At 49.0% G+C, this 23,877-nt stretch overlaps 1 protein-coding gene across 1 annotated transcript in view; it reads left to right on the top strand.

Annotated features, from left to right (window-relative positions):
- The window catches only part of elp3 (elongator acetyltransferase complex subunit 3), a 79,410-nt gene that overhangs the window by 33,673 nt on the left and 21,860 nt on the right, over positions 1–23,877 (top strand). The window contains exon 7 of the mRNA XM_067985252.1: positions 1,306–1,387. Within this exon, the coding sequence (XP_067841353.1) occupies positions 1,306–1,387 (82 nt within the window). The remainder of the gene's footprint in view (positions 1–1,305; positions 1,388–23,877) is intronic.

Raw genomic sequence — 23,877 nt, 5'->3', positions numbered from 1 at the left:
AAGTTCTGTATGTGTTGTATTCAAGTTTATTGGAGCCTGTAATGTGGGTTTCAGTGGCTTAAAATTAGGATTTCCAAATCCAAAGTTGAAATTCCAATGAAATAAACTGGTTACAAAGTGGGGATGAGTCTCCAATAGATTGCCCTGTCCCACCAAGGACTTTGATACGTTCCCTGAATGGGCCTACTCCTGTTCTTATGTTCCATTGTTCCCTCTTCTCCACTAGGGACACTGGTGTACACACAATCAGAAGATCAGCTCATTTAACCTCATCCCTGCCGTCTCCCATCACAGCATCTAATAGTTTCCTAAATGTTCCAGTGTCCTGGCCTCGACCACCCTTTCCTTCCTGATAACCAGTTCCGGCTATTAATAACACACTCGCTCGCGCGCTCTCTCTCTCTCTCTGTAGAGAAACACACCCTAGCATGGGTTCTACACCTGCTTTTCACAACCCTGAGAATGTTCCATCATATCCTGCTGCCTTGTAAAAGTATTGTAATGGATCTACTTCCTGTATCCCATTAGGTAACTTGTGTACCTCACCATCTCTTGCATAGCTCGAAAGAAGAAAGATCTTACATTTATATTGCGCCTTTCACAACTCAGGATGTTGCAAAGCACTTCACAGCCAATGAAATACTTTTTGAAGTGTAGTCACTGTTGTAATGTAGGAAACGCAGCAGCCAGTTAGTGCACCGGTTACCAGGCACTTCAAAGGTACCTCACTAGCATCGGGTTTCCCTGTCCGTTCCCATCTGGGAAGCGCCTTAGGATATATTTCTTTACATTAACGTTGCTATACAATGCAAGTTATTGGTTAAAATTGAAGGACTGGTGAATGGAGGAACTGATGGAGTTCTGCTCTAGGATGAAAATGGCAATGATTTGGTGTCGCATGTTGCATTATCAAGAGTTCCTTATCCTAACTGTAATACACCCTGCATTTAAAACAAGGTATCCTGTCGTTCTAAAGGAGGAATCCTTTGATTTAGTATGAGCAAACACCATGGGACATCCACTATGTGAGGACAGGGATTGCCTGACCAGAAACAGTGGGGGAAGCAGAATCCAGAATAGCTTTTAAAAGGGAGTGACTAAATATTTGAAAAACAAAAATTTAAGAGTATTGGAAAAGGTCTGGAGAAATGGGACTAAGTGAATATCTCCTTCAAAGAGCCACACAGGTGCGATGGGCTGCGGCCTCCTTCTGTCTGTATCATTCTGTGATCCCAAGCTATCCAAGTGCTTGTCTAGAGTTGCTGCTTTTGTTCCTCATTCTTGTTGGTTTTCTGTGTTTTCCAGGGTTTCGGAATGCTTTTAATGGAGGAGGCGGAAAGGATTGCCCAGGAAGAACACGGATCGTTCAAAATTGCAGTCATTTCAGGTAATGATCAAATTCAGTCTGCGGAATGGAGCACTGGCACGTTTGATATAACTAAAGAATAAAAAATAACCCAGATTGTTTCACAGCTGCTATATGTGTAAAGATTGCTCTCACTTTCTAACACAAACTTTACAACTTTAGTTATAGTGTGTCCTTTTATTAATTCTCTTTGTCTGCAAGTAGTTCTAGTTGAAGGAGCATGAATCTGAGCAATCAGTAGAGAATAAAGAAGGTGTAAAGAATTTGAATGATGGATTAAGCACATCCTGGAACACACTCCGAAACACAACTTATTGTTACTTTATTATTACAATTTAGTTTATCAGCCACATATCTATAATTTTTATCTTTTTTGATGGTGTGCTTTTGGGAGTTGGGGCAGGAGAGTGAGACGACTTTCATAGCTTGGGAACACAGGAACAGGAGTAGGCCATTCAGCCCCTCGAGCCTGTTCCGCCATTCATTTTGATCATGGCTGATCTGTATCTTAACTCCATCTACCCGCCTTAGTTCCGTAACCCTTAATACCCTTGACTAACAAAAATCTATCAATCTCAGTTTTGAAATTTTCAATTGACCCCCAGCCTCAACAGCTTTTTAGGGGAAGAGAGTTCCAGATTTCCACAGTCCTTTGTGTGATGCAGAAGCTTGTGACATAATAGACATCTCCAGTGGATTATAACAGGCCTGTCCAAATCACGATACACCCCCTTTTATTAGATTATAGCACTCCTGTACAGTACTGCAATATTCACTTTGTTTTATTGTTATAATGTCTGTATAATACTTCAAGCATTTACATAACTTGTTTAAAACATTTCTATCTGACGCACTTTTTTATTTGTTGTGGGTGATGGGTAACGCTCGCAGAGCAGCATTTACTGTCCATCCCTGGTAGCCCTGAGGGTATTAAGAATCAACCATATGGGGGTAGCTGGTTCCTTTCCCCAAAGGACATCAGACAAACATTTGGGTTTTTACGACATTCCAGCAGCTTTATACTGGGTTCTGATAGCGAACAAGCATTTGTTTTCATCTGCAGTTCAGCACAAGACGATTAAAGTTAATGCTGTACATGGGTGACTGTCCTGAACGCCTCAATGCGTGTGAGATTGCAGCGAGTGCCTTTGCTGCAATCGTGATCATGGGAGAGTAGATGGTCTGATTGCGCTTGGGAACACTGCCTTCAACATCCAGCAATCACATCTGTTGCGCTGGCTCATTAACCCGGCTTCAAATTTGTGTTTGTACTGTCATTACATTCTGAAAGCTGATATTATCATTGAGCAACCGGCTGCTCAGTAAATTACAGAAGGCCAAGGGGACCGGTAGTGAGCATACTGCACATCGAAAGATGATGGCAATCTCATTGTACTCTCATAAACAGCAGTGTCATAGATATTATAGCTCGAACTAGAGAGAAAAAAGCAGATCAGACTAATTTCTGGGTTTTTGTTGCTGATTACAGCCCAGCGCTATTTGCATTTGACTAAATATAAGGCAGTTCTAGTAAGGCATGTGTGTCACCATCCCAGTGAAGGAAGTGATTGTGTCTAGATATATATGTGAATTGTCTCCACTGTTTTATTTGTAGAATCATTGAATGATACAACACAGAAAGAGGCCATTCGTGCCTGTGCCGGCTCTTTGAAAGAGCTATCCAATTAATCCCACTTTTCCCATAGCCCTGCAAATTTTTCCCCTTAAAGTATTTATCCAGTTATTATTGAATCTGCTTCCACCGCCCTTTCAGGCAGTGCATTCCAGATCATCATAACTCGCTCTGTTTTAAAAAAAATGTTGTCCTCATCTCCTCTCTGGCTCTTTTGCCAGTTATCTTAAATCTGTGTCCTCTGGTTACCGATCCTCATAGGAACATGAGTAGGCCATTCAACCCCTCGTGCCTGCTCCGCTATTTGATAAGATCATGGCTGATCTGTGATCTGACTCCATATACCTGCCTTTGGCCCATATCCCTTAATACCTTTGGTTGCCAAAAAGCTATCTATCTCACATTTAAAATTAGCAATTGAGCTAATATCAATTGCCGTTTGTGGAAGAGAGTTCCAAACTTCTACCACCCTTTGTGTGTAGAAATGTTTTCTAATCTCACTCCTGAAAGTTCTGGCTCTAATTTTTAGACTGTGCCCCCTAGTCCTAGAATCCCCAACCAGCGGAAATAGTTCCTCTCTATCCACCCTATCCGTTCCCCTTAATATCTTATAAACTTTGATCAGATCACCCCTTAACCTTCTAAACGCTAGAGAATACAACCCCAATTTGTGTAATTGTGACCCTCCTGCCACTGGAAACAGTTTCTCCTTATTTACTCTATCAAAACTTCTCAAAATTTTGAACACCTATATTAAATCTCCCCTTAACCTTTTCTGCTCTAAGGAGAAAAATCCCAGTTTCTCCAGTCTCTCCACATAACTCAAGTCCTAAATCCCTGGCACCATTCTAGTAAATCTCCTCTGCACCCCCTCCAAGACCTTGACATCCTTCCTAAATTGCGGTGCCCAGAACTGATCACAATAGTCTTTGTTGCCCTTGTCTGGGAAGGAAAAGGAGAGTTGATAGAAAATGTTGCCTTTTTCTTAAATGTTGACATGGTCTCTGCTTCAGTCACTGATTCCAGCAGTTCATTCCACAGCCTCACTACCCTCTGTGTAATAAAAGTTTCTTCTGCTCCCTGTCCTAAATCTCTTACATTCAACGTAATATCTATGTCCCCTCATTCTCGAACCTCAAACACTGGAAAGAGTCTGTTTCTATCTACTCTGTCCCATCCCTTCATTATTTTAAACACCTCGATCAGATCATCCCATAATCTCCTCTGTTTTAACAAAAACAGCCTCAATTTTTCAAGTCTGACTGTATTTATATTCTCTCACACCAGGCAGCATCTCAGTGAATCTGTGCTGTATTCTCTCTGTTGCCTCAATATTCTTCCTATAGTGTGGGGCCCAAAACTGTACACAGTTTCCATCTGTGATCTTACTGAGGTTTGACACAGAGTTTCCCCATCAGCACCAAGGCATTCTTGGGTCAGATACAGTACGGGGGCCAGAGACACTGTACAGGGTGAATCGCCCCTAAACTGCCGGGGTTTAAGTACTTTAACCCCAGTCTCAGACGTGAAAACCCCATCATACCAGTGTCAAATCTCCACTTTATATACCAGCTGTCTATAGTCTGAGTGGGATTGGATTGGGGTGAATGGAGAATCCAGATTTCAGTCTCTAGTTCATTGTAAACCAGTAGTCCCATTCTGAATGACCAGGATGACCAGTGCAGTAGTTCTTGTAAGGTGAGGAAAAGAAAGATCTTGTGTTTATGTCGTGCTTTTCACCACCTCAGGACATCCCAAAGCGCTTCACAGCCAAATATTCACTTTTGAAGTGTTGTTGCTGTTGTAATGTAGAAAACATTAGCAAGCTCCCACAAACATCAATTTGATAATGACCAGATAATCTGTTTAATGAAACAAAAGCACAATACTGCGGATTCTGGAAATCTGAAATAAGAACAGAAAATGCTTGAAATGCTCAGCGGGTCAGACAGCATCTATGGAGAGAGAAACAGAGTTAACGTTTCAGGTCCATGACATCTGTTATAGTGATGTTGGTTGAGGGATAAATATTGTCCAGGACACTGTGCAGAGGTCCCCTGCTCTTCTTCGAATAGTGCCATGGGATATTTTACATCCACCTGAGGGGGCAGACGAGGCCACGGTTTAATGTCTCATTTGAAAGATGGCCCCTCCAACAGTGCAGCGCTCCCTCGGCACTGCCCCTCCGACAGTGCAGTCTCTGGAGTGGGAGTGGAACCCATGAGTTTCTGGCTCCGAGACAAAAGAACGACTCACTGAGCCATGCTGACAAGCAGAAGTGAGGGGAAATGGTCAAATTACAGGGAATGAGAGGGGAAATGGTCAAATTACAGGGAATGAGAGGGGAAATGGTCAAATTGGAGACAGTTTTCTAGAACAATCTGTCCTTGAACCAATAAGAGAACAGACCATTATAGATTTAGTGATGAGTAATGAACCTGAATTAGTCAATAATCTAACAGTAAGGGAACATCTTGCTAACAGACCACAATATGATTGAATTCGATATTAGGTTTGAGAGGGAGAACGATGAGTCACGGACTATGGTTTTAAATTTGGGTACAGCTGACTTTGGAGGGATGAGGCAGGAATTGACCATAGTAGATTGGGTATAAATACAGGTGGACAGTAGGAGGTGTTCAAAGAAGTATTTTGTAGAATATAAGACCTGTACATACCCCAAAAGGGCAAGAGCTCCACTTATGTAATTAAACAACTTTGGTCAACAAGGGAAGTGAGAGATAAAATAAAACTAAAAGAAAGGGCTTATACGAATGCAAAGAACAGTAGAGATCTCGTGGACTGGGAGAGATATGCGGAACAGCGAAGGGATACAAAGAAAGTGGTAAGAACAGCAAAAAGGGAATAAGAGAAAAAGCTTGCAAGGGATATCAAGGACAGTGCTAAAGGTTTTTACAAATATATTAAGAGAAAGGGGATAGCTTAGAGTAATGTGGGCCCCTTTTTGACAGACGCAGGTGATACTGTAATTGGAAATCAGGAAATGACAGACTTACTAAACAGCTACTTTGTATCGGCCTTCACAATAGAGGATGAGGATAATATACCAGAGATACATGGAAAACTAAAAATAAATCAAGGGAAGGAACTAACTAGATTTAACATAAGTTAAGAAATGGTATTGGAGAATATCCCATCAAGATTGCGGCCCATGGAATTTTTTTAAATTTTTTTTTATTCGTTCACGGGATGTGGGCGTCGCTGGCAAGGCCAGCATTTATTGCCTATCCCTAATTGCCCTTGAGAAGGTGCTGGTGAGCTGCCTTCTTGAACCGCTGCAGTCCGTGTGGTGAAGGTTCTCCCACAGTGCTGTTAGGAAGGGAGTTCCAGGATTTTGACCCAGCTACGATGAAGGAACGGCGATATATTTCCAAGTCGGGATGGTGTGTGACTTGGAGGGGAACGTGCAGGTGGTGTTGTTCCCATGCACCTGCTGCTCTTGCCCTTCTAGGTGGTAGAGGTCGCGGGTTTGGGAGGTGCTGTCGAAGAAGCCTTGGCGAGTTGCTGCAGTGCATTCTGTGGATGGTGCACACTGCAGCCACAGTGCGCCGGTGGTGAAGGGAGTGAATGTTTAGGGTGGTGGATGGGGTGCCAATCAAGCGGGCTGCTTTATCTTGGATGGTGTCGAGCTTCTTGAGTGTTGTTGGAGCTGCACTCATCCAGGCAAGTGGAGAGTATTCCATCACACTCCTGACTTGTGCCTTGTAGATGATGGAAAGGCTTTGGGGAGTCAGGAGGTGAGTCACTCGCCGCAGAATACCCAGCCTCTGACCTGCTCTCGTAGCCACAGTATTTATATGGCTGGTCCAGTTAAGTTTCTGGTCAATGGTGACCCCCAGGATGTTGATGGTGGGGGATTCGGCGATGGTAATGCCGTTGAATGTCAAGGGGAGGTGGTTAGACTCTCTCTTGTTGGAGATGGTCATTGCCTGGCACTTGTCTGGCGCGAATGTTACTTGCCACTTATGAGCCCAAGCCTGGATGTTGTCCAGGTCTTGCTGCATGCGGGCTCAGACTGCTTCATTATTTGAGGGGTTGCGAATGGAACTGAACACTGTGCAGTCATCAGCGAACATCCCCATTTCTGACCTTATGATGGAGGGAAGGTCATTGATGAAGCAGCTGAAGATGGTTGGGCCTAGGACACTGCCCTGAGGAACTCCTGCAGCAATGTCCTGGGGCTGAGATGATTGGCCTCCAACAACCACTACCATCTTCCTTTGTGCTAGGTATGACTCCAGCCATTGGAGAGTTTTCCCCCTGATTCCCATTGACTTCAATTTTACTAGGGCTCCTTGGTGCCACACTCGGTCAAATGCTGCCTTGATGTCAAGGGCAGTCACTTTCACCTCACTTCTGGAATTCAGCTCTTTTGTCCATGTTTGGACCAGGGCTGTAATGAGGTCTGGAGCCGAGTGGTCCTGGCGGAACCCAAACTGAGCATCGGTGAGCAGGTTATTGGTGAGTAAGTGCCGCTTGATAGCACTGTCGACGACACCTTCCATCACTTTGATTGAGAGTAGACTGATGGGGCGGTAATTGGCCGGATTGGATTTGTCCTGCTTTTTGTGGACAGGACATACCTGGGCAATTTTCCACATTGTCGGGTCGATGCCAGTGTTGTAGCTGTACTGGAACAGCTTGGCTAGAGGCGCAGCTAGTTCTGGAGCACAAGTCTTCAGCACTGCAGCTGGGATGTTGTCGGGGCCCATAGCCTTTGCTGTATCCAGTGCACTCAGCCGTTTCTTGATATCACGTGGAGTGAATCGAATTGGCCGAAGACTGGCTTTTGTGATGGTGGGGATATCGGGAGGAGGCCGAGATGGATCATCCACTCCGCACTTCTGGCTGAAGATGGTTGCAAATGCTTCAGCCTTGTCTTTTGCACTCACGTGCTGGACTCCGCCATCATTGAGGATGGGGATGTTTGCAGAGCCTCCTCCTCCCGTTAGTTGTTTAATTGTCCACCACCATTCACGACTGGATGTGGCAGGACTGCAGAGCTTTGATCTGATCCGTTGGTTGTGGAATCGCTTAGCTCTGTCTATAGCATGTTGCTTCCGCTGTTTAGCATGCATGTAGTCCTGAGTTGTAGCTTCACCGGGTTGGCACCTCATTTTTAGGTACGCCTGGTGCTGCTCCTGGCATGCTCTTCTACACTCCTCATTGAACCAGGGTTGATCCCCTGGCTTGTTGGTAATGGTAGAGTGAGGAATATGCCGGGCCATGAGGTTACAGATTGTGCTGGAATACAATTCTGCTGCTGATGGCCCACAGCGCCTCATGGATGCCCAGTTTTGAGCTGCTAGATCTGTTCTGAATCTATCCCATTTAGCACGGTGGTAGTGCCACACAACACGTTGGATGGTGTCCTCAGTGCGAAGACGGGACTTCATCTCCACGAGGACTGTGCGGTGGTCACTCCTACCAATACTGTCATGGACAGATGCATCTGCAACAGGTAGATTGGTGAGGACGAGGTCAAGTAAGTTTTTCCCTCGTGTTGGTTCGCTCACCACCTGCCGCAGGCCCAGTCTGGCAGCTATGTCCTTCAGGACTCGGCCAGCTCAGTCAGTCGTGGTGCTACCGAGCCACTCTTGGTGATGGACATTGAAGTCCCCCACCCAGAGTACATTCTGTGCCCTTGCTACCCTCAGTGCTTCCTCCAAGTGGTGCTCAACTTGGAGGAGGACTGATTCATCAGCTGAGGGAGGACGGTAGGTGGTAATCAGCAGGAGGTTTCCTTGCCCATGTTTGACCTGATGCCATGAGATTTCATGGGGTCCAGAGTCAATGTTGAGGACTCCCAGGGCCACTCCCTCCTGACTGTATATCACTGTACCGCCACCTCTGGTGGGTCTGTCCTGCCGGTGGGACAGGACATACCCAGGGATGGTGATGGAAGAGTCTGGGACGTTGGCTGAAAGGTATGATTCTGTGAGTATGGCTATGTCAGGCTGTTGCTTGACTAGTCTGTGGGACAGCTCTCCCAATTTTGGCACAAGTCCCCAGATGTTAGTAAGGAGGACCTTGCAGGGTCGACTGGGCTTGGTGTTTTGCCGTTGTCGTGTCCGGTGCCTAGTGGTCCGATGCCGGGTGGTCTGTCCGGTTTTATTCTTATTATGACTTTTCGTAGCGAGATTTTACAACTGAGTGGCTTGCTCGGCCATTTCAGAGGGCAATTAAGAATCAACCACATTGCTGTGGGTCTGGAGTCACATATAGGCCAGACCGGGTAAGGACGGCAGGTTTCCTTCCCTAAAGGACATGAGTGAACCAGATGGGTTTTTACGACAATCCGGTAGTTTCATGGCCATCATTACTGATACTAGTATTTTAATTCCAGATTTTATTTAATTAATTGAATTTAAATTCGCCAGCTGCCATGGCGGGATTTGAACTCATGACTCTGGATTTTAGTCCAGGTCTCTGGATTACTAGTCCAGTAACATAACCACTATGCTACCGTACCCTATAAAGGGGGCAGTAGCAACATGGATATAGATTTGGCTAAGGGACAGGAAACAGAGAGTAGTGGTGAATGGTTGTTTTTCGGACTGGGTGGAGATGTACTGTGGTATTCCCCGGGGGTCGGTGCTGGGACCACTGCTTTTCTTGATATATATTAATGATTTGGACTTGGGTGTACAAATTTCAAAATTTGCAGATGACACAAAACTTGGAAGTGTAGTAAACAGTGAGGAGGATAGTGATAGACTTCAAGAGGATATAGACAGGCTGGTGGCACGGGCAGACACATGGCAGATTAGATTTCAAGCCGAAAAATGCGAAGTGATACATTTCGGTAGGAAGAATGAGGCAAGGCAATATCAACTAGAGGGCACAACTCTAAAAGGGGTACAGGAACAGAGAGATCTGGGGGTTTATGTGCACAAATCGTTGAAGGTGGCAAGGCAGGTTGAGAAAGCAGTTAAAAAAGTATACGAGAACCTGGGCTTTATAAATAGAGGCATAGAGTACAAAAATATGGAAGTCATGATGAACCTTTGTACAACACTGATTCAACCACAACTGGAATATTGTGTCCAGTTTTGGGCACCACACTTTAGGAAAGATGTGAAGGCCTTAGAGAGGGTGCAGAAGAGATTTACTCGAATGATTCCAGGGACGAGGGATTTTAGTTACATGGATAGACTGGAGAACGTGGGGTTGTTCTCCTTGGAACAGAGAAGGTTGCGAGGAGATTTGATCGAGGTATTCAAAATCATGAAGGGTCTAGACCGAGTCGATAGAGAGAAACTGTTTCCATTGACGGAAAGGTCAAGAACCAGAGCACATAGATTTAAGGTGATTGGCAAAAGAACCAAAGGTGACATGAGGAAAAACTTTTTTTACACAGTGAGTGGTTAGGATCTGGAATGCACTGCCCGAGGGAGTGGTGAAGGCAGATTCAATCATGGCCTTCAAAAGGGAACTAGATAAGTACTTGAAAGGAAAATATTTGCAGGGCTACAGGGATAGGGCGGAGGAGTGGGACGAGCTGGATTGCTCTTGCATAGAGCCGGTGCGGACTCGATGGGCCGAATAGCCTCCCTCCGTGCTGTAACAACAAAAAAAAAATGAGACTAAAGATAGACAAATCTCCATGACCTAATGGTTTCCACCCCAGGGTATTAAAAGAAGTAGGTGAGGAAATTGTAGATGCGTTAATCATGATCTTCCAAAACATTCTCGATTCAGCAATTGTCCCCTTGGATTGGAAAATTGCCAATGTCACTCCATTATTTAAGAAGGGTAGAAGAGATAAACCCCAGGAAATTATAGGCCTATTAGTCTAATGTCAGTTGTGGGGAAGTTACTAGAATCAGTTGTTAAGGACAGTGACTGAGCATTTGGACAGATATGAACTGATCAGAGAGAGCCAGCATGGATTTGAACAAAAGATCATAAGAAATAGGAGCAGGATTAGGCCATTCAATCAGATCATGGCTGATCTTCAACCTCAACTCCACTTTCCCGCCCGATCCCCATATCCCTTGATTCCCCTAGAGTCCAAAAATCTATCTATCTCAGCCTTGAATATACACAACGACTCAGCATCCACAGCCCTCTGGGGTAGAGAATTCCTAAGATTCACAACCCTCTGAGTGAAGAAATTTCTCCCCTCAGTCTTAAATGGCCGACCCCTTATCCTGCGACTGTGCCCCCTAGTTCTAGACTCTCCAGCCAGGGGAAACAACCTCTCAGCCTCTACCCTGTCAAGCACCCTCAGAATGAGAACACCTCTCATTCTTCTAAACTCCAGAGAGTACAAGCCCATTCTACTCAATCTCTCCTCATAGGACAACCCTCTCATCCCAGGAATCAATCTAGTGAACCTTGGTTGCATCGCCTCTAAGGCAAGTATATCCTTCCTTAGATAAGGAGACCAAAACTGTACGCAGTACACCAAGGGAGGTCTCACAAAGCCCTGTACAGTTGTAGTAAGACTTCCTTACTCTTGTACTCCAACCCCCTTGCAATAAAGGCCAAGATGCCATTTGCCTTCCTAATTGCTTGCTGTACCTGTATGCTAACTTTTTATGTTTCTTGTACCAGGACACCCAGATCCCTCTGGACACCAACATTTAATAGTTTCTCACCATCTAAAAAATATTTTGTTTTTCTATTCTTCCTACCAAAGTGAATAACCTCACATTTTCCCACATATACTCCATCTGCCACCTTCCTGCCCACTCACTTAACCTGTCTATATCCATTTGCAGACTGTTTGCGTCCTCCTCACAGCTTACTTTCCCACCTAGCTTTGTATCATCAGCAAACTTGGATATATTATACTCTGTCCCTTCATCTAAGTCATTAGTATAGATTGTAAATAGCTGAGGCCCAAGCACCCATCTTTGCGGCACCCCACTAGTTACAACCTGCCAACCTGAAAATGACCCGTTTATCTCTACTCTCTGTTTTCTGTCCATTAACCAATCCTCTATCCATGCTAATATGTTACCCCCAACCCCTTGTGAAATGACGTTTTATGTGACACCTTATCGAATGCCTTTTGAAAATCCAGTACTACATCTACTGGTTCCCCTTTATCCTACCCTTGTAAAGGATAAGTCATGTCTAATGAATCTAGTTGAATTTTTTGAGGCGGTAACAAACGTGGTAGATACGGGAGTGTCTATGGATGTTATTTATATGGACGTCCAGAAGGCATTCGATAAGGTTCCACATAAGAGACTATTAACAAAAATGATAGCATATGGAATTGGAGGCAACCTATTGGCTTGGATAGGGAATTAGTTAGGAGGTAGGAGACAGAGAGTAGGGATAATGGGTATGTACTCAAATTGGCAGGATGTGACTAGTGGTGTCCCCCAGGGATCTGTACTGGGGCCTCAGCTTTTCACTATATTGATAAATGACTTGGATGAAGGAATAGAGAGCCGGATGTCTAAATTTCCTGACAACACTAAGTTAGGTGGCGCAGTAAATAGTGTAGACGGGAGCAGGAAGTTGCAAAGGGACATTGATAGATTGAGTGAGTGGGCAAAACTGTGGCAGATGGAGTTCAATGTGGGAAAGTGTGAGATCATCCAGTTTGGACCTAAGTAAAACAGAATATTTTCTAAATGGCAAGAAGCCAGGAACTGTAGAGGAGCAAAGAGATTTAGGGGTCCAAGTACAGAAATCACTAAAAGCCAATGGACAGGTACAAAAATAATTAAAAAGGCTAATGGAATGTTGGCTTTTATCTCGAGGGCTGAAATACAAACGGGGGTAGTTATGTTACAGCTGTATAGAGCTCTGGTTAGACCCCATCTAGAGTCCTGCGTTAAGTTCTGGGCACTGCACCTCAGGAAGGATATATTGCCCTTGGAGGAGGTGCAGCGCAGATTCACCAGAATGATACCAGGGCTGAAAGCCAGCACAGGCACGATGGGCCAAATGGCGGCCTCCTGTGCTGTATCTTTTTTTTATAGGTTCATGGGATGTGGGCGCTGCTGACAAGGCCAGCATTTATTGCCCATCCCTAATTGCCCTTGAGAAGGTGGTGGTGAGCCGCCGCCTTGAACCGCTGCAGTCCGTGTGGCGAAGGTTCTCGCACAGTGCTGTTAGGTGGGGAGTTCCAGGATTTTGACCCAAAGACAATGAAGGAACGGTGATATATTTCCAAGTCGGGATGGTGTGTGACTTGGAGGGGAACGTGCAGGTGGTGTTCCCATGTGCCTGGTGTCCTTGTCCTTCTAGGTGGTAGAGGTCGCGGTTTGGGAGGTGCTGTCGAAGAAGCCTTGGCGAGTTGCTGCAGAACATCCTGTGGATGGTACACACTGCAGCCACAGTGCGCCGGCGGTGAAGTGAGTGAATGTTTAGGGTGGTGGATGGGGTGCCAATCAAGCGGGCTGCTTTGTCCTGGATGGTGTCGAGCTTCTTGAGTGTTGTTGGAGCTGCACTCATCCAGGCAAGTGGAGAGTATTCCATCACACTCCTGACTTGTGCCTTGTAGATGGCGGAAAGGCTTTGGGGAGTGAGGAGGTGAGTCACTCGCCGCAGAATACCCAGCCTCTGATCTGCTCATCATGCTATGATAAAAGGATTAAATTATGAGGGCAAGCTGCATAGACTCAGTTTGTATTCCGTCACATATAAAAGATTAAGTGGTGATCTAATTGAAGTATTTAAGATGATGAAAGGATTTGATAGGGTAGATGGAGAGAAATTATTTTTTCTGGTGGGGGAGTCCAGAACAAGGGTGGCACAATCTTAAAATTGGAGCTAGGCCATTCAGGGGTGATATCAGGAAGCACTTCTTCACACAAAGGGAAGTGGAAATCTGGAACTCTCTTCCCCCAAAAAGCTGTTGAGCACGGGGGTCAATTGAAAATTTCAAAATTGAGATTAATGGATTTTTGTTCGGTAAGGTTATTAAGGGTTATGGAACCAAGGCGGGTAAATGGAGTTAAGATACAGATCAGCCGTGTTCTAATTGAATGACAGAACGGGCTCAAGGGGATGAATGGCCTCCTCCTGTTCCTATGCTCCTGTTACAGGGGATGAGAGGAAATGATCAAATTACAGAAAAAATGGGAAGCTTAAATGATCTGTGAAGAGAGACATTATTATAATCCTACATCTGTCACTCACTCCTCGCCCTCCGCAGTACCAGGCCACAAAGTCACAGTGCCCCCTACTCTTTCCCCCCCCCCCCCCCCGCAGCCCCAGTCCCAGTGTCCCCTGCTCCCTCCGAGCTCCAGACCTACTGGAGTGTCAGCCCAGAAAAAGAGAGAGAGAGAGAGAGAGAGAGAGAGAAAAGGACAGAAACTGGCTGAGGTATGGAGAGAGGGAGGATGGATAAACTTGTAACTGGATGAAGTGAGAGTCAGACAAAGAACAAAACCAATTGTGTGCAAGCCGTACAGAGTGGGGCGGAAGAGACAGATTTGAAAGAGTTTGTGTGAGACGAGAATTGTAGCAGAGGAACAGAGAAACATTTTATTTTCATCTTTGTACATGAGCAACACCAGAGGAGATCCGATAGTTTGTAAACTTTTTTCTAAAAACTTTTAATGGGGTTGCTGACGGTGAGACTTTGTAAAGTCCTTTCTGACATGTTTCTGATCTCAGACACTGTTGAATACAATCTCAAGTCGAGCCGCAAAGCATTGCTCAAATGTCCTGATCCTCCTCCAAGTGCCATTCATAGTAAGTGCAGTCCTGGTATGCTGTTCTCACTGCTTTAAAAACTTCATTGTTCCCATCTAATGCACTTCCCCCTTCAATACCTGCCCTTGTATGTATCACACAAACACACACTTCCCTCTCCTTCAGTGCTTTTTCATCCTTAATGTACTCTGAACATTCAGTGGAGTGTCAGTCTGAACTATGTGCTCAAGTCCCTGGAGTGGGGCTTGAACCCACAGTGCTCTGACTCAGAGGTGAGAGTGCTACCGCTGAACCACGGCTAACACCTAAAGGAAGGGAAGATGCCCGTACACCATGCTATGCCTGGCCATCTCAAACCTCTGTGCCCCCTCTCTGCCAGTGATGTCAATGACTGCCTCCAGGCAGGACCTCCCCCTGTTATCCCTTCTGTTGTGTGTCAGCGTCCCCTGCAGGGAGAGTGGTTGGGTTAGTGTGTGCCCTACTGAAGGGATTTGAAGGCGTGCGAGGCAGCCTAGTGTAGTGTGCCCGCTGAGAGGAAGAAGCAATAAGTGTGGTCAAGAGGGGAAAGTAGTTGTGAGGTCAGTAGCGTGTGTGTGTGTGTGTGAAAACGAACACAGGAGTTGGAGCAAAGTGTCCCATTATGATTGGATGAGAGGCACGGGAAGCAGAGGAGGGAAGGGGGGGCTAAAGTAGGGTGGTGCAGAACTGTGTGGAGAGAAAGGGATATGAGAAGAGGAGTGCTACCTTGGTAGTCCTGGTGAGGTCATTAAATTTCTGCACTGCAGCCAGGTTCTGGGAACATTGCTGATGGCACTGAACTGCTCAGCCACCTCTATCTGTTGCTGCTGACCAAATTTGACATGGCCTTTCCCCCCCCACTATTGGAGGGTAACAGGACCTCTTTCCTGTTGCTTACTTGCTCTGCGAGCATCTCGGCGGCTGAATCATTGTGGGGAGGGGTCCTGGGAGACATTGTGCTGCTTCAATAACTCGCCCTCCACTGACCACCATTTTTTGCCGCCCTCTGCCTACATGGAGCGAGATTGGCGCTGGCAGATCACTGATTCAATTTAAACTGGACCTGGCTGCACGCTGTTCCCCCGCAAGGGACATTGCCCTACTGCCTCCCCCAACCCCAAGATTCTGCATGTAACCAGATACAAAGATTTACTAGGATGATAGCAGAACTGAGAGGTTATAACTATCAAAAAAGATTGAACAGGCTTGGTCTCTTTTCTCTAGAAAATAGAAGACTGAGGGATGACCTGATAAAAAAAATCTTTAAGATTATGAAAGGATTTGATAGGATAGACGTAGAGAAGATGTTTCCACTTGTAGGGAGACTAAAACTAGAGGCCATAAATATAAGATAGTGACTAATAAATCCAGTAGGGAATTCAGGAGAAACTTCTTTACCCAGAGAGTGGGAGATATGTAGAACAAGGAGTAGTTGATGCGACTAGCATAGATGCATTTAAGGGGGAGCTAGATAAACACATGAGGGAGAAAGGAATAGAAGGATACACTGATAGGGTGAGATGAAGTAGGGAGGGAGGAGGCTCGTGTGGAGCATGAACACAGGCATAGACCAGTTGGGCCGAATGGACTGTTTCTGTGCTGTAGACTCGATGTAATCCGATGGGTTAATATTTTCGTAGGAATTTGAGGCAAAATCAGAATTTCAGATGTTCGTGCAATTTGAAGTTACGCAATTAAGTGGGAGGTACAGTTCTTTGGAAGCTGGGATAGGGATGTTATGTAAAGGCATTAATTAATAAACCCTATTATCAACACAGTTCTGTGCGTATAAATTACCTTCCTGCATAGGAATTCAATATTTATCAGAATGTTGCTTAATTCTGGTCATTATCGGAAATCTAAGGGAGGGATATAAACCGGAGAAAGAGGACCCAAACATCGAGTGTGTCCGTGCGCAGTAACTGGAGCCTGTTGCTGAATGAGAGGGGTGAGTATTCCTGTATAAAGTTAGATACCTGAAATAGGCGGGGGGGGGGGGGTTGAGTATCCCTGTATAAAGTTAGATACCTGAAATGGGGGGTGAGTATCCCTGTGTAAAGTTAGATACCTGAAATGGGGGGTGAGTATCCCTGTGTAAAGTTAGATACCTGAAGTAGGGCTGAACAATAGATCTTCCTACGAAACAGTCAGGACCAGCTGCCATTTATCACAAACTGTCACATGAGTCAGATATTGAAAGCAGATTTACCAACCGCCTGGTTGGATGTAGATTGAATTTGAGAAGCGATTTATGTTGTGAAAGAATCGCTATTCTATTAGGGAGCTTCAAGTTTCATTAGTTTTTACACCTTGTGTATGAACTGCCAGTATGTCACTGACCAAGAGACAATGCTGTAAAAAGTGAGTGTGAAGTCCAAATTTAAGTGTCAGATTTCTGATGTTTCCTGTACACAGACTTTCCTTGGAAGCAGCTTCAGGGGTGAGACCATCTCAGGGAGCTTTAACTTCCAGGGCTCCCACTCCCCGGATGGCCCAGTGGGTAAAGGTATGGTCTGTCATGGTACTGAGCATCACACGCCAGCATGTCCCACATTCAGTGACTGAGCAAGCTGATCTTAGCCAGGGCACCTTTCAGGGCTGCAGATGGTCTAGTTACCCCTGGGCTTGGGGCATGTGGGTGATGGGGGTGGGGGTGGGGGGGCGGCGTCAACCAGGAATCCTGCTCCTGATTGGTATGCAGTGACCTGCTGAAAAGTGTATGGGGGAGTGGGGCGGTGGAGTGCAAAGGATCTCCGGGGAAAATGATTGGGCTCAGCTTTGATATAAAAGAGCCTGTCGGCACTAGCTGCCTCAGCTCACACATGGAGAATGACATACGAACATACGAATTAAGAGCAGGAGTAGGCCATTCGGCCCCTCGAGCCTGCTTTGTCATTTGATAAGATCATGGCTGATCTGATTGTGATCTCGACCCTACTTTCCCGTCTACCTACTATAACCTTTGAGTCCTTTGTTAATCAGGAATCTATCTAACCCAGCCTTAAAAATATTCAATGACCCTGCCTCCACAGCGCTCTGGGAAGGAATTTCCACAGACTCACGACCCTGAGAGAAAAAAGTTCTCCTCATCTCCGTCTTAAATGGGAGACCCCTTATTTTTAAACTGTGGCCCCTAGTTCTAGTCTCTCCCGTAAGGGGAAACATCCTCTCAGCATTTACCCCTTCAAGTCCCCTCAGGATCTTATATATTTCAATAAGATCACCTCTTTCTTCTAAACTCCAGTGTATACGGGCCCAACTTGTCCAACCTTTCCTCATGAGATAACCCCCTCATCCCAGGAATCAGTCGAGTGAACCTTCTCTGAACTGCCTCTAAAGTAATTATGTCCTTTAGAAACATAGAAAATAGGAGCAGGAGTAGGCCTTTCAGCCCTTCGAGCCTGCTCCACCATTCAATAAGATCGTGGCTGATCCTCTATCTCAATACCATATTCCTGCTCTCTCCTCATACCCTCTGATGCCTTTTGTGTCTAGAAATCTATCTATCTCCTTCTTAAATATATTCATTGACTTGGCCTACACAGCCTTCTATGGTAGAGAATTCCACAGGTTCACCACCCTCTGAGTGAAGAAACTTCTCCTCATCTCAGTCCTAAATGTCCTACCCCGTATAATGAGACTGTGACCCCTCGTTCTAGACCCCTCCCCAGCCAGGGGAAACATCCTGTATCCAGTCTGTAGAGCCCTGTCAGAATTTTATTCGTTTCGATGAGATCCCCTCTCATTCTTCTAAACTCGAGTGAATACAGGCGTAGTCGACCCAATCTCTCCTCATACGACAGTCCTGCCATCCCAGGAATCAGTCTGGTGAACCTTCGCTGCACTCCCTCTATGGCATGTATATCCTTTTTTAAATAAGGAGACCATTGGATGAGGTTCTAGAGTGTGTCAGCCCCTGTGGGTCTAAACCCCAGCACGGGTTGGGGGGGTTTGACAAGAAAATTGGAGAAACAAATGGTCAGTGGACTCAAACCAAGTGAACAGCTAATTTCTGATAAATGATCGACATTTTGCTACAATGTTTTATTCACTTAGTTTAGAGCCAAATGCAGCAAATATCTTTCAGGGTTCAACCTAATGGAATATTTTGAGATTGCTCCTACTTTTTATTAGTTGCTGTGATTCGATCGATTTGGAAAGACGGAGCCTTGCCGTTTACACAGAAGTTTGCTCAATCCTCTTAACAGACAAGCCCAGCTGGTCCATGGGCAGTGGTTCTTTTTATTTATTTGTTCTCAAGATGTGGGCGTCGCTGGCAAGGCTGGCATTTATTGTCCATCCCTAGTTGCCCCTTGAGAAGGTGGTGGTGAGCCGCCGCCTTGAACTGCTGCAGTCCGTGTGGTGAAGGTTCTCCCACAGTGTGGTTAGGTCGGGGGTTCCAGGGTATTGACCCAGCGACGTTGAAGGAACAGCTGATAAATGTCCAAATCAGGCTGGTTTGTGACTCGGAGATGGTGGTGTTCCCATGACGTTGTTGCTCTTGATCTTCTCGGTGGTAGAGGTCGTGGGGGAGGGAGGTGCTGTCGAAGTAAGCTTGGTGAGTAGCTGCAGTGTATGCTGTAGATCATACATACTGCAGTCATGGTGCACCAGTGGTGGAGGGGCTGGATATTCAGACAATTGACCGGGGCACCAATCAAGCAAAGTGCGCTGTCCTGAGTAGTGTTGAGATTCTTGAGTGTTATTGCAGCTGCCCCCATCCAGGTGAGTAGTGACTATTGACTTGAGATGGTGAAGAGGCTTTGAGGGGTTGGGAGGTGAGCCACTCGCCCCAGGTGTTTGGGCTTTGAGGGGTCGGGAGGTGAGCCACTCGCCCCAGGTGTTTGGGCTTTGAGGTGCATTAACCGGACAATCCAGATGCCAGAGCTACTTTGAAAATGAGGAGAGCGATGAGTGAAACCAGTCTGAAGGGCCTTGTGTGTTGCTGTCAAGTGTAGATTCTTTCTCATCTGTTTATTGTGAGAGGAGCGATGCTTAGGACCTTGTCTTGGAATTGTCTGTCTTCGGTTTTCTTGCTGATCCAAGAGCGACAAATTCTTCGATCTACCCTGGAGGCTCTATAAAAATAACTCGCCTTAAGGATATGATTGGTTGAAACAGCAACTTGCATTTATATAGCTCCTTGAACATACAAAACAGTCTGCCTTTATATAGCGCCTTTAATGGAAAAATGTCCCAAGACGCTTCAGGCAGCTAAAGGCACGACCGCCACTGGTGAGGTGGAGAGAGGGGATACGCCAGGCCACCGACGGTGGGGCGGGGAGAGAGGGGATACGCCAGGCCACCGACGGTGGGGCGGGGAGAGAGGGGATACGCCAGGCCACCGACAGTGGGGCGGGGAGAGAGGGGATACGCGAGGCCACAGACGGTGGGGCGGGGAGAGAGGGGATACGCCAGGCCACCGACGGTGGGGCGGGGAGAGAGGGGATACGCCAGGCCACCGACGGTGGGGCGGGGAGAGAGGGGATACGCCAGGCCACCGACGGTGGGGCGGGGAGAGAGGGGATACGCGAGGCCACAGACGGTGGGGCGGGGAGAGAGGGGATACGCGAGGCCACCGACGGTGGGGCGGGGAGAGAGGGGATACGCCAGGCCACCGACGGTGGGGCGGGGAGAGAGGGGATACGCCAGGCCACCGACGGTGGGGCGGGGAGAGAGGGGATACGCCAGGCCACCGACGGTGGGGCGGGGAGAGAGGGGATACGCGAGGCCACCGACGGTGGGGCGGGGAAAGAGGGGATACGCGAGGCCACCGACGGTGGGGCGGGGAGAGGGGGGCTACGCGAGGCCACCGACGGTGGGGCGGGGAGAGGGGGGATACGCCAGGCCACCGACGGTGGGGCGGGGAGAGAGGGGATACGCGAGGCCACCGACGGTGGGGCGGGGAGAGAGGGGATACGCCAGGCCACCGACGGTGGGGCGGGGAGAGGGGGGATACACCAGGCCACCGACGGTGGGGCGGGGAGAGAGGGGATACGCGAGGCCACCGACGGTGGGGCGGGGAGAGAGGGGATACGCGAGGCCACCGACGGTGGGGCGGGGAGAGGGGGGATACGCGAGGCCACAGACGGTGGGGCGGGGAGAGGGGGGATACGCGAGGCCACCGACGGTGGGGCGGGGAGAGGGGGGATACGCGAGGCCACAGACGGTGGGGCGGGGAGAGGGGGGATACGCGAGGCCACAGACGGTGGGGCGGGGAGAGAGGGGATACGCCAGGCCACCGACGGTGGGGCGGGGAGAGAGGGGATACGCCAGGCCACCGACGGTGGGGCGGGGAGAGAGGGGATACGCGAGGCCACCGACGGTGGGGCGGGGAGAGGGGGGATACGCCAGGCCACCGACGGTGGGGCGGGGAGAGAGGGGATACGCGAGGCCACCGACGGTGGGGCGGGGAGAGGGGGGATACGCGAGGCCACCGACGGTGGGGCGGGGAGAGGGGGGATACGCGAGGCCACAGACGGTGGGGCGGGGAGAGAGGGGATACGCGAGGCCACAGACGGTGGGGCGGGGAGAGAGGGGATACGCCAGGCCACCGACGGTGGGGCGGGGAGAGAGGGGATACGCCAGGCCACCGACGGTGGGGCGGGGAGAGAGGGGATACGCGAGGCCACCGACGGTGGGGCGGGGAGAGGGGGGATACGCCAGGCCACCGACGGTGGGGCGGGGAGAGGGGGGATACGCGAGGCCACCGACGGTGGGGCGGGGAGAGGGGGGATACGCCAGGCCACCGACGGTGGGGCGGGGAGAGAGGGGATACGCGAGGCCACCGACGGTGGGGCGGGGAGAGAGGGGATACGCCAGGCCACCGACGGTGGGGCGGGGAGAGAGGGGATACGCGAGGCCACCGACGGTGGGGCGGGGAGAGGGGGGATACGCCAGGCCACCGACGGTGGGGCGGGGAGAGAGGGGATACGCGAGGCCACCGACGGTGGGGCGGGGAGAGGGGGGATACGCGAGGCCACAGACGGTGGGGCGGGGAGAGGGGGGATACGCGAGGCCACAGACGGTGGGGCGGGGAGAGGGGGGATACGCGAGGCCACAGACGGTGGGGCGGGGAGAGGGGGGATACGCGAGGCCACAGACGGTGGGGCGGGGAGAGAGGGGATACGCGAGGCCACCGACGGTGGGGCGGGGAGAGAGGGGATACGCGAGGCCACAGACGGTGGGGCGGGGAGAGGGGGGATACGCGAGGCCACAGACGGTGGGGCGGGGAGAGAGGGGATACGCGAGGCCACAGACGGTGGGGCGGGGAGAGAGGGGATACGCGAGGCCACCGACGGTGGGGCGGGGAGAGAGGGGATACGCTAGGCCACAGACGGTGGGGCGGGGAGAGAGGGGATACGCGAGGCCACAGACGGTGGGGCGGGGAGAGAGGGGATACGCGAGGCCACAGACGGTGGGGCGGGGAGAGGGGGGATACGCGAGGCCACAGACGGTGGGGCGGGGAGAGGGGGGATACGCGAGGCCACAGACGGTGGGGCGGGGAGAGGGGGGATATGCGAGGCCACAGACGGTGGGGCGGGGAGAGAGGGGATACGCGAGGCCACAGACGGTGGGGCGGGGAGAGAGGGGATACGCGAGGCCACAGACGGTGGGGCGGGGAGAGAGGGGATACGCGAGGCCACCGACGGTGGGGCGGGGAGAGGGGGGATACGCGAGGCCACGGACGGTGGGGCGGGGAGAGAGGGGGTGATACGCGAGGCCACAGACGGTGGGGCGGGGAGAGGGGGGATACGCGAGGCCACCGACGGTGGGGCGGGGAGAGAGGGGATACGCGAGGCCACCGACGGTGGGGCGGGGAGAGAGGGGGGGATACGCGAGGCCACAGACGGTGGGGCGGGGAGAGGGGGGATTCGCGAGGCCACCGACGGTGGGGCGGAGAGAGGGGATACGCGAGGCCACCGACGGTGGGGCGGGGAGAGGGGGGATACGCGAGGCCACCGACGGTGGGGCGGAGAGAGGGGATACGCGAGGCCACAGACGGTGGGGCGGGGAGAGGGGGGATACGCCAGGCCACCGACGGTGGGGCGGGGAGAGGGGGGATACGCGAGGCCACAGACGGTGGGGCGGGGAGAGGGAGGATACGCGAGGCCACCGACGATGATGACAGACTCCCAACACTCAGTGCAGATTTTAAACCAAAACATCTACCCTCCCAAAATAAAAACGCTTGGCCCAAAAACCTGAAAGCATGCTCGTTATGCAGCCTAACCTCAAGAACTTCATTGGCAGGTGGGAATACACACAGTGTCTGAAGCTTACTCTGGGGAAGAGGAGATCTGCTGATGGCCATGTGAGGGGGTAGTCTTACTGGATTGAGGGCGTCATGTGGTACTGACCTAAAAGAGATGGGGTTCTGTTCATTCAATTTATCTCATTTGGTCCCACTTCCATCATCAATATTCCCCCTAATCATTCACTTGTTGAACCAGCGTCACTAAACATGTGTCACTTAACTCTGTGAATTCTCCATCTTTCTGTTCTCCACCAGGGTCAAATGAAGGCACCGGCTACCTCTCTTAAGCTGTCTCTAGTTGCACCCTGTTCTTTATTGTACCTAGTAATATTTTATAAACACAGCCAGACTCTGTGCCTCACCTCAGTCTCCCTTTTGTTCCATCACCATTTCCACTATAGCTTTAAATAAGAAAGTCACAATCCTTTGACTTTTTAAAACAGTTCCAACATTTTTTCATAAAGGACCAAAAACTAGACTTGCAGTCAACATTTTTAAAGAGTAATTAGGCAGATAGAGGGGGAAATAGAATATTTTTGCACTATTTGCCCCTGTTTTGAACATCGGTCCTCTCCCATCAGCTGTACAGTGGTTTTGATGTGGATGATGCTCCCTTTACTCTGCCTTAATAAAGAGAACCTTTCCCATTGGTCCATTCCAGTGTTTTCCAATTCCCATACCATTTTGCCTTAATATTGAATTATGTACAGCATCCACCGGACCTTGATTGATGGACCGGACTGTATTCCGGATGAGACGTTAAACCCAGGCCCTGCCCCGTCTGCCCTCTCAGGTGGATGTAAAAGATCCCATGGACACTATTCAAAGAGGAGCAGGGGAGTTCACCCTGGTGTCCTGGCCAATATTTATCCCTCAACCAATATCACTAAAACAGATTATTTGGTCGTTATTTCATTGCTGTTTGTGGGATCTTGCTGTGCTCAAATTGGCTGCCTT

Source organism: Heptranchias perlo, chromosome 5 (genome assembly GCF_035084215.1).
Source record: "Heptranchias perlo isolate sHepPer1 chromosome 5, sHepPer1.hap1, whole genome shotgun sequence".
Taxonomy (NCBI): domain Eukaryota; kingdom Metazoa; phylum Chordata; class Chondrichthyes; order Hexanchiformes; family Hexanchidae; genus Heptranchias; species Heptranchias perlo.
Note: the sequence above shows the minus strand (reverse complement) of the source record. Positions and strands in the feature narration are given on the sequence as shown.